The 10,525-nt window shown below is 46.7% G+C and overlaps 2 protein-coding genes across 4 annotated transcripts; one reads left to right on the forward strand and one right to left on the reverse strand.

The window, feature by feature from the left end:
• Positions 1-532: 532 nt before the first annotated feature.
• On the forward strand, positions 533-4,901 carry LOC123097988 (mitogen-activated protein kinase kinase kinase 1). 2 transcript variants are annotated; one of them, XR_006447610.1, is made up of 9 exons: positions 533-1,808; positions 2,444-2,528; positions 2,657-2,719; positions 2,852-3,009; positions 3,196-3,271; positions 3,380-3,439; positions 4,007-4,114; positions 4,231-4,523; positions 4,644-4,901. XR_006447610.1 is itself a non-coding variant. In XM_044519855.1 (9 exons), exons 1-8 carry the CDS (start codon positions 808-810, stop codon positions 4,488-4,490), a joined length of 1,779 nt encoding a protein of 592 aa, XP_044375790.1. In that variant the 5' UTR covers positions 580-807; the 3' UTR covers positions 4,491-4,523; positions 4,644-4,901. The 2 variants fall into 2 exon arrangements, 1 of the variants encoding a protein (XP_044375790.1); XM_044519855.1 differs by having other exon boundaries at positions 580-1,808; positions 4,263-4,523.
• A 1,261-nt stretch (positions 4,902-6,162) lies between these two features.
• On the reverse strand, positions 6,163-9,794 carry LOC123097989 (partner of Y14 and mago). 2 transcript variants are annotated; one of them, XM_044519856.1, is made up of 4 exons: positions 9,467-9,794; positions 9,240-9,350; positions 6,769-7,017; positions 6,163-6,662 (listed from the first exon to the last, which is right to left on the reverse strand). In XM_044519856.1, exons 1-4 carry the CDS (start codon positions 9,638-9,640, stop codon positions 6,525-6,527), a joined length of 672 nt encoding a protein of 223 aa, XP_044375791.1. In that variant the 5' UTR covers positions 9,641-9,794; the 3' UTR covers positions 6,163-6,524. The 2 variants fall into 2 exon arrangements, with proteins under 2 accessions (XP_044375791.1, XP_044375792.1); XM_044519857.1 differs by having other exon boundaries at positions 6,769-7,014; positions 9,467-9,792.
• Positions 9,795-10,525: the final 731 nt, after the last annotated feature.

Here is a 10,525-nt window from a genome sequence, read left to right on the forward strand (position 1 = left end):
ACCTCAACCTCATCTAGGCGTGTCGTGCAGAGTCAACAGTGAATCAAAGAATGTGTATGGGTGTCATTTATGCTTTCGGTGTCGTCATTGAGCCATCAGCCATGCACATGAGCTTTCATATTAATTAAAGAGTGCCGCACTTTGCAGTGGCAGAGAGCCCGAAAGATACACGCGAGGGTCGTTCGATTTCGTGACACCAGACAATTTATCGTATGTTTCTTGGGACATGATGCTGCCTGCGTGATTAGCCATGCACTCGACATGGGTTCATTTTATATATCTCAAACAAAGATAGTAGAAGTACGCTGGTTACCGTGTGCTGACTTGGCAAGAGCAGCAAGCAGGCACACACGCCAACCCGACGACGGTTCAGCCCAGGGTCACACGTCCGCCCACACGCCAGCATCGCACCCATTCCATCCCATTCCAAAGTAACCGCCTTGCTCCCCGGCGACCAAAAGGCGCTTCCGCCCCGCTGCCAGCCGGCCAGCCGGCGACTGCGGCGAAGCTCCGCGCCGCGAGTGCCCTCGCGACCCACCCCACGGCCACCGGGCGCCACCACAAAGCCGAAAGGCGCGAGTCAATGCGACAACGCACCCGTCTCCCCTCCCACTCCCACCTCGCCCACCAAAAAAACCCAACCTCGCGGCCGAAAAAAATATCCGCACCTCGCTCGCCTTGCCGTCTCCTCTCCTGCCCCACTCCCAAAGCCAGCCAGAGAGCCCTCATCTCCTCCCCTCCTCGCCTTTCCCCCCTTCCTCCCGCCCGTCCTGGAGCGCCGCCGCACCCCATGAGCAGGCGCCGCTGATGGGCCGGCCGTCCCAGGACACCGCGTCGTCCACCTCGCCGTCCGGCTCGTGCCGCTCGTCCAAGCGCGGCCCGCGGCTCGACCGCCGCAACGCGTCCAAGAACATCGGCTACGAGTACGACCCCGCCAAGCTCTTCTGCAGCTACCCGCCGTCCCCGTCCCGGGCCTCCTCGGCCTCGGCCTCCGCCGCGCCCTCGCTCGCCAGCTCCGCCGCCTGCTCCGTCGACCTCAGCAGCTTCCGCATCGGCGGCAGCGGCGACGGCGGCGGCGACGTCCAGCTCCTCTGCCGCAACCTCGGCCTCTCCGGCCCCGAGGACTTTGCCATCTCCCTCACCGACTGGGAGGCGCACAAGGCCTTCCGCTCCTCCGCCTCCAGCTCCCCTTCCGCGCGCTCGCAGCCCGACCGCGCCGTTCGGGAGTCCCCGCTCCGCCACGAGGCCGCCGAGGACCCGGCCTTGCCCGCGGCCGCTGATTTCGAGCTCCCTGCCAAGGAAACTGCCAGGGACGCGCCGGTTGAGGCGCCAGTGCGGCCGGCATGGTTGGATCCGCCAGAGCCAGCCCGTCCCGATGTGAGGAAACCAGGCTGCGATGGAGGGATTAAGGGCGTGCGCCCTCCGCCGGTGATGCTCAAGCCACCGCCGTCGATGGCGCTGCCGCCCGCCGCCCAGGTTGGTTCCACGTGGGATCTCCTGCTGTCTTTCGCGCCAGAGGAGCAAGGGCAACCACAGGCAATCAGATCTGTTCCTGATTTTGGAGACCCGGATGCCGAGGAGGACGAGGATGCGGCGGAAGTGTTGACGTTGGAAGATCTCAGGCTGGGGGAGAGCTCCGAGGAATTCACAGGCACGTCCTCGATATCCACGACAAACGACGATGAGACAACCGAGTCTATGTTCTACATCTCGCCCAACGGGAGGTTTAAGAGGAAGATCCGGTCGTGGAGTCGAGGTGTGCTCTTGGGGAGTGGCTCCTTTGGGACGGTCTATGAGGGGATCAGCGAGTAAGTTCTCTTCACTTTTCAGGGGAAAATTAGTTCCTTATATGCTGGTTGTTAACGTTATGCTTAAGCTTAAGAGCTCAACTTGCTATGTTCGTTCCAAGATAACCTAGGGCTAGGGTATATCCAGAAGCCTTGATCAACCTGAGTTGTGTAGAGTGATCCTCTGTATTGTGTAGCAAAATACAGATGCCTAGCCTAGTACTTCCTCCGTCCCAAAATGAGCGTCTCAACTTTGTACTAAAGTTAGTACAAAGTTATACTAGGGTTAAGACACTTATTTTGGGACGGAGGGAGTAGTAAATAGTAATTGAATCATCTTCATGGTTTCATCTTCAACATAATCCTGAGTTGTGGTCAACTAGAATTAGCTAGAGTCAGAGTGCTACCCAGTTCCGAACCAAGTTCTCTAGAATACAGGGGAATATGATAATTTGTTGTGCCAAAATATTGCACTGCATCAGTTCCTGTTCTGAATTATGTGGTATTCGTAATAAAATGGATATTCAGCTTCCGGACATGAAGGACTGCAGCATCTATTGTTCCTTTATTAGGCTGCTCTTATGTTTTTCTGTTATAAGTCTCCTACATGCTGTTCTACTTCTGCATCTTATGGTATAATGATTGATGCTTCACAGCGAGGGTGTCTTTTTTGCTGTCAAAGAAGTGTCCTTACATGATCAAGGGAGCAACGCACAGCAGTGTATTTTCCAACTTGAGCAGGTTGGTTTAGCTGGTTGTTTGTGTTATTGATAATATCGGAGACCTTGTCTTTTACGACTTCTTTCCTTCTATGTTCAATGGTGTATTCTGTAATTTGGCCTCTTATTAACTTCCATTCTACTTTTCAGGAAATTGCACTCTTGAGTCAGTTTGAACATGAGAATATAGTACACTACTTCGGAACTGACAAAGTAAGCTCCGTGATCTTCCAGTTGTGCATTACTTTTTTCCATTGCTGAAGCACTGTTGTGCTCTATACTCATAGATTTCTCTGTACTTTATTCATCTGAGACTGATAATCATCATTTGTATGACTGTTCCAGGAGGACTCGAAACTATACATCTTCCTTGAACTAGTGACCCAAGGATCTCTTGTATCTTTGTATCAGAAGTACCGCCTACGAGATACTCATGTTTCGGCATACACAAGACAAATACTTAATGGATTGAATTACCTCCATGAGAGGAATATTGTTCATAGGTAATATGATTACATCAGTTCATGTACCAATGATATTGGGTTTTTGGTTTACCATGGTGTAAGATTAGCTAGATCACTGGTTTTTGTCTTGCCTTCTGAATAAATATCACCTGACCCAAATTGACAAGTCTTTAGGGCATTATGTAATGTTTTCATGTACTTATAGTTTAGAATATCATCTTGCAGAGATATTAAATGTGCCAACATACTGGTGCATGCGAATGGATCTGTGAAGCTTGCGGACTTTGGACTTGCTAAGCAGGTCCGCTACTTTCTTGTAAAACCTGCATAATTTTGAGTTTGAACTTCGAATGTAGTTATCCATGCACTAACTTTGTGATTTAACGTTGCTTTATCAATTGTCTTTCAGACCTCCAAACTCAATGTGCTAAAATCATGCAAAGGAACTGTATATTGGATGGCACCTGAGGTATATCACCACACTCTTAAGATCAGATTACCATAGTCTCGAATTCGCTTGTTTATTTTTACCCTTTTCCTTCAGTAATTCGTTGAGAATAATCAATTAGCAAGTACTCCCTCCGTAAACTAATATAAGAGCGTTTAGATCACTATTTTAGTAATCTAAACGCTCTTATATTTGTTTACAGAGGGAGTAGTAGTATAATCCTGAGGTAAAGGGGGGCTATGACGAAAAGTGTTAAGAGTTGTGTGCCGATGCACTGAAATACAGCTTGGATTTTCACACTACATCAGTTCAGTTAGCTTGCTTTGCCGGACCTTTGAGTATCGTCATGGCTCACTATTAGTGGCAACTATTGCGCTTGTAGTTCACACTGTATGTTGATGCTTAGTGGAATAATTACGTGTGTTACTAAGCGGTTAATTTAAGTTGGACTGATGCTCTATGTTCTTTATTTGCTGCGGACATTCTTGGTTTTTGGCTAAACAAGATAGTATTTGGCATAAGCATACTGTCATGTATGATATGTCCATACCTTTTTGATTATTCTAAATGGACACACTGAACTTTCAGGTCGTCAATCCCAAGAAGACATATGGACCTGCAGCTGATATATGGAGTTTGGGTTGCACGGTCCTAGAGATGTTGACACGTCAACTTCCCTATCCTGATCTGGAGTGGGTGAGTAATTCTTCATTTGAATCTAGTAATAGCTGCTGCATATTTGAATTCCAGTGTTGGTTTAAAATCTGTAAATGGTCTCTTGTGTGTGTAATTTATGATTCAAAATTCATCAGATGCACACCCATTCTTGCAACTTGTTCTGCAGACACAAGCCCTATACAGGATTGGTAAGGGTGAACCACCAGCAATTCCAAGTGGTCTTTCGAAGGAAGCTCGTGATTTCATTAGCCAGTGTGTAAAACCGAATCCAGAAGACAGACCATCCGCAGCCAAACTTTTGGACCATCCTTTTGTGAATAGATCTATGCGGTCTATACGGTCTATGAGGACATATACACGCCCAAATTCTTCTACACGTGGCATGAGTGGATAGAGCTGTGGACAACTCTAGCATATCGGCAGAATTGTAAGTTAATCTTCTGCACTACGCGGCTGCTGCCGTCAGCTACTTCAGCTAGGCTGCCATCTGTTTCTTGTCTAATCGCCTGGTTAATCTGACTCGTAGTGCTGCTTATTCTATCTGCAGATATTAGTCCTTACTAATCATGTGGAGCTGGCTGGAAAAAAGGACGATCCTTGTAAACAGAGTTGTCAACCAGCATCTCTTGTGTTTTGTTAGTTGATTCTTTACCGAATTCCGGTGATCCGGCTAATATTATTCTGCCCGGGGAGTAGAGTAATTGTGCATCTGAGCCTAGTGTAAAGTAGGAGAGGACACGATGTAAATACGCATGGTGACTTACTGCCTTGATATCAATGTCATGGTGCTGAATGAGAGGTTTCACTGGTTGTCCCAACTGCAAGGCAGAGGGGAGCAAAAGAGTAAAGAACAGGCATGCTCTGGAACTTTCCTTTTGAATTGTTTGGATTGCTTACCACATACATCACGTGGTATGCTCTGGAACTTTCGATAACGGTGGCCAGTATGGGCTGGAACTGCGTCCCTTCTTGTTGGCGACTTCTATGCTGAGGCGGGACCGTACGGCAAAGTTTTCTTTGCATTGTACGGGCCTTCCTATGGAAATTCCTCCGCTGGCCGGTGGTCGCCATTTGGCATCTACTGGTTGAGCATAGCTCACGCGTATTTGCTGACTTATTGATTTTTTTTGTCTCTCTGCCTGCTTTGTTTCTTTGTGAGAGAAATCAATGCCGTGTACAAGTCGATCGGGAACAGGACGTGCATACAGTTCAACCATAAGTAAGTCTCGCCATTCTGTTAAGATTTGTCGTGGAGGTGTTAGGGGATGGAGAATCAAATTTTGAAGAACGGCTGTCCGGCTTTTTTCCAGATTGGCGTTCCCAGGTGTAGAAAGCATAGAAACACTGTGAAGTGAGGAGAGCTCCGAACTGAGGAAGGAAGCAATCTGGTTTGGGACTTCGCGACTCTGTGCTATGAGAAACTCATGTTCTTGTGAAAATATACAATACCACTCTAAATACATCCGTTTGAGCTCACAAGTAATACGGATCGGAGAGAATAGTATATGCTTGGATTCTCGTGACTTCTTTGGAACAAATGAATTCCATATGATTAGAATCATACATAGAGTTCTCCTATAAGCCCTTCGGAGTATGAATTTTCATAGGGAGGATTCCAAACATGAGCTTCTTTGTTTTCTTACTCTGACACAAGAGGTGTGAAATCCTAGGAATCCACAAGACATGGCGCTCAAAGCCTCAAACTATGGTGTTATTCCTACATTCTAGAGCCTTGTTGTATAGCAAAGAAGCATTGTGTTGCCGCCCGCAGTCCTGCTTAAATCTGGCTTCTCAGATTCTTATGGCTTGTTTGGAACAAAGAATTTTGTAGAATTTTCATTGATTGTAAGAACCTAAATGAGCTCTCCAACCTCGTGTTGAAATTCCTTTGAAAAGTTTGGGTCAAAATAACCAATTTCTCGCAAAATTCCTGTAAGGCATACAAACAACTTTGTGAAATTCTAAGATTGCACAAGACATTACAGTCAATTCCTCTGCTTATTCCATCACTTTGTTTTGTTATTCCTCCACTCAAGGTGTGAAATCAATCAATAGAAAAAAAAAAGGAGAAGACAACTCAACTTTAAAAAGGTAAATTAGTCCAGCGTCAAATGAACCCCAAAGTTGGTATAACACACGAAAGCAACAGCCATCCCATGGCAAATCAGTTATCGCCTCCACTGTATGATCTTTGACAAACGGATATTGCAATATAAATTTTGGAACTGACAAGTGTTACATGAGACAACAAATGTGGTGAAAAATCTTCCGTTCTGTGCAAACCCCACGTCCACTGGAATGCATTTCCAGCAAACCCGTAGGTACTGGAGAAGCATAGCATGATCGATTGAATTTCGGGTCAGCAACAACGCCAAGCGGGCGTGCAGAACTGACAGCTCAGTTTACATCTGGGCCAAGCCCGCTTTGCCTACGAAGCAGCATGACCCCTTGTAGACTCCAAAAGCTTCAGCTCTTCACGCCATCCTTCAATCTTTTTTGTTTTCTCCAGTTGCTCAGGTTTCAATTTTTCTGGGTCCCCTTGCACTTGGGCTTCAGCTAAGCGTATCTGTGAGAAATTAAGGCGATAGCACAGAACAAAATAAACACGCTGACACATTTTTCAAACATACACACGCATGCACAGATGACTGAGTAAGGGAAGGAGGGAGAACCTTTTTCTTCAGTGCTCGGATTTTCTTATCTATCTCTGTAACAGATGACTCTGTTTGTAAGTTGTTGGCAGCATTTGTGGAAGGGGTTGCCGTAGCTGGAGATTCAGAAATAGCAATGCCACTTATCTGCTCTGTTATACTGTCCACTGTATTCCTCTGCTTAGTTTTGGAAGAATGAACCTTGTCAGGTTCTCCAGCATCAGCCTCTATATCCAAGCTCTTCCCTTTATCATTTGTTGAACCACCCTGCTAGTAATAAATAAGATAATGTCCAGTAACCATAAATCCATCGCACAAATCACATAGTTGTTTGATGTAAGAGATAACAAATCATTAGCATTGTGCAATACAAGCATACAAGAAAACATAATGTTTGCGTTGACCACATTACCGACAGAGAGTTATGAATGGTTAAGTATATCTTTTATGGTTTTAAATTTCTTGAACTTAGATCTGCCATAATATTAATGGTTCAATTCACCATGTTAATTCACTATATAATGGTGCTACCAGTTTATGGTGTATACCATATTGCCACATTTAAGAATTGTATGCAGCTATGTTTGATGCTCCTCCATTCCATATTAAAGAGTGTGGATTTTTTTTCCGCAAAAAAAACCGGAAAACAGGAGGCGCAGAGGATGTTTAGCACTATTTCTCCCAAAAATACCTATCAGCCCATGCCCCGCTTAATTCTATGGATCTAATGTTGCATGCATGTAGGGATGAGTAAACCACGCCGCGCCCCTCCTACCTCCTTTGCCACAGATTGTTTCGAGGGAGAGAGAGTGTGCCGTTGTAGTAGACAGGACACTGTCGGAGGCCGTTGACGGCGAGGACGCGCGCGGTGACGATAGTACCCACACACGACAAGGGAGTGGGGATCTGGGACAAGGTTGCCAGGGCCGAGGTAGACGAGATGCTGCCAAATGTCCTCAACGACGTGGTGTGGTGGCCAGGGACGTGTTTGTCAGGTCTGTCGTGGCCACAGTCGTGGATGAAGTCATGTTTAACTGGTCACGATTATGGGCACCATTTTTTGCAGTTTCTTGTTACAATTTCAATCCTCTAACAATTACGCGTCTTTGGACGATGATGAAGCACTGATCTGTGACTACTCGCCATCAACAATTCATGTCGGTTGCTCAGATTGTTCATGCATTCAGCCTGCGTCATGTACATCACGTGGGGCGATGCTGAAAGTGCGGGCGGGTGAGCGTGCAGGGAACGAACAGACCGAGCGTGTGCAGAGATCAAAGAGTTGTGGTGCAGTTAGCAAGATGATTAAGGGTTTGCTAACTGCTCATCATGCGACATAGGAGGGGCAAAAGGGTCCAAAATTGCTCCATGTGCGGCTGCATTGGTCTTTGCAAAAGAAAATTTCACAACATCCTTGTAAGAACTGAGGGGTAATCGAGTAATGTTTGGGTGGTTGTTTCTTGAACCATTTGCTACTTGGGACATATATGAGGATAAATGGGCTTGCCACACGACTTGAACAAATACAGTGTTTCCACAAGGGTATGCTTTCGCTCATTCATGAAGAATAGTGACGTTGTCACCTTGTCTGGGTCAGTTCACAGCAATATATTTTTAGGCAAAAGCTCCATACTGCATACTTTTGCTGACCATATATTCAGATCCTTAATTTCTTGACCAGAACTATAATGATGATGACGACGAATCAAGGCGAGCAATGTATAACAAAATTATGTTCCACTAACTATAATTGAAGTATACAACCGTGAGTAATGACGAATGAGACTGGACCAGATTACTAGAGAATGCTGAAACTTGAGTAATGGATCACTAATTCGCTGAAGATGGTGTCATGGCGTGATTAAGATGAAAAAACCATGCGATCTGTCTACCGTGCTCTGCTATATTTTTATAGCTTGTGGCATTTTTAAATTCCATTTGTCATAATAAGTTCTAAATTACAACTTGATGGAATGCCTGCAATCGTAATGCAAGCATAACTAAAACCAGTGCCATTAACTTGCATAGTGTTCAGGGAATGCAGAACATTTAAATTGTCCGCGATACAACATTGTGCAAGCTCCAATTGCTCATGACTTGTGGAGAATATGGCATGGAAATGATTGTCTGTTGCAACAACAACCTAAACTACCAGGTATCACTACCAACACGGCAAAATGAAGTCTTATGGTTAGGCAACACCATAGAAAACATATCAGCGATATCAGTGTTCATCTGCCAAATATCTTCGGCAGAATACGTTGATGTTTATCCATTCTTCGCAATTGAGCACCAAATCAAATCATCTTAGCAATGGCAGTATCCTTCAAGGCTAATCTTTAGCGCATATAAATCTCAACTAACGAACGAACGAAGGTCAATGCTGCCCTCGGACAATAAACCCACATATAACCATGCCAATTCAACCGAATCAAAATGTTCTGTAGCATCAATGGACAATGGTGACACGTTAACGAGAGCTGAAGGCCTACCTGGTGCCGTTTCTCCTTGCGCCGCTCGTTGCGCTTGGCCGCCTTCGTCTTGGGCTTGGCATCGAGCGCAGGGTCGTACCCCGGCGTCACGTCGGGCCCTGACTTCTTCATCTGCACCGAGCACAAACAAGCTTAAGCGCCCCCAAAAAAGAACGAGAGCCCAGCAACGGAACAGGTTTGGTGCCGTGGTGCGGGAATAGTGTACGGGGGATGCTGCGAGGACTCACGAGGGCGCCCTTGGACTGATAGATGGCGACCTCGTCCTGCGGGACGTAGCCGGCGCGGATGCGGATCTCCTTGCGGAGGGTTCCGTCCGGGCGGCGCGTCGGCGCGATGACGCGCTCGCCCTCCTTGGGGATGGAGAGGAGGCGCCGCTGCTCGCCGTCGGTGGCGGCGTCCATGGCCGCGGAGGCGTACGGGGGTCTGGAGGGGAGAGGGGGTGGAAGGCTGCGGCAGGCGGCGGCGGCGGCCGGGACGGGATGGGTTTAGGGGTAGTTCAGGCGTCAGAGTTAAGACCGGAGACCCCAGAGGTTGGGTCGGGTCGGGTGAGATTGCGGCGTTGGAGTCGAATTGTTCCTTTTTCTTTTCCACAAAAGGGAATGAACAACTCTTTATCTAAAAAAGAAATAATATGTTTGCCTCGAAAAAACAGAAAATAATATATACTATCATGTTTTAAAATATAAGACATATTAATTTTTCAAAAGTCAAATTGTCAATGTGAAATCCAACAAACCCGTCTAAGGTATCAGGGACAACATTTTGCCGAACGACATGCGCACGATGGGTAATCCAACCACATGTTGTTGTTTAGACTTTGCCCATAGATGATACGATATGACATGTCGTGTGTGTTTTGTCCGGCAACTATCGTCTGTGTAACAGTGCTTGTGCTAAAACCCTACTTCTTGCTTCATGTTTATTGATTATGGCGGTGCACATAGTACAATGATGATTGTAGGTGTATCGAGGGCATATCGACTAGCCCAGCCTCGCCTTATAAAGGAGGACGAGGACTATGGTTACAGAGTCCTAGTCAGCGCAGGCGATGAGGAGTCCTCCACGATCATCGGTGTGCTTGCCTTGGACGACAAGTAAAATCCTTCGTCTTGAAGGCTCTGAGATAGGGTAGTCAGCCCAAATCATATGGTGTCCTGATGGACCGACTTCCGGTGGTTCTCGATGCCCTGGGTCCATGGCATCGCCAGTAGCCCTTAAAGTGGTCCTTGTAGTCATCTGCTTCCGGACTGTGGTCGAATTTGGTGCGCCATCTTCAGAATGTGTGG

This window comes from Triticum aestivum, chromosome 4D, assembly GCF_018294505.1.
Source record: "Triticum aestivum cultivar Chinese Spring chromosome 4D, IWGSC CS RefSeq v2.1, whole genome shotgun sequence".
In the NCBI taxonomy this organism is placed as follows: domain Eukaryota; kingdom Viridiplantae; phylum Streptophyta; class Magnoliopsida; order Poales; family Poaceae; genus Triticum; species Triticum aestivum.

Coding starts and splice junctions, on each gene's coding strand:
- LOC123097988 (XM_044519855.1), top strand. CDS start 808: ATGGGCCGGCCGTCCCAGGACACCGCGTCGTCCACCTCGCCGTCCGGC. Junction 2,529..2,656: donor GTATTTTCCAACTTGAGCAG/GTTGGTTTAGCT, acceptor TCTACTTTTCAG/GAAATTGCACTCTTGAGTCA. Junction 2,720..2,851: donor ACTACTTCGGAACTGACAAA/GTAAGCTCCGTG, acceptor TGACTGTTCCAG/GAGGACTCGAAACTATACAT.
- LOC123097989 (XM_044519856.1), bottom strand. CDS start 9,640: ATGGACGCCGCCACCGACGGCGAGCAGCGGCGCCTCCTCTCCATCCCC. Junction 7,018..9,239: donor GCAAGGAGAAACGGCACCAG/GTAGGCCTTCAG, acceptor ATTTATTACTAG/CAGGGTGGTTCAACAAATGA. Junction 6,663..6,768: donor TCCGAGCACTGAAGAAAAAG/GTTCTCCCTCCT, acceptor AATTTCTCACAG/ATACGCTTAGCTGAAGCCCA.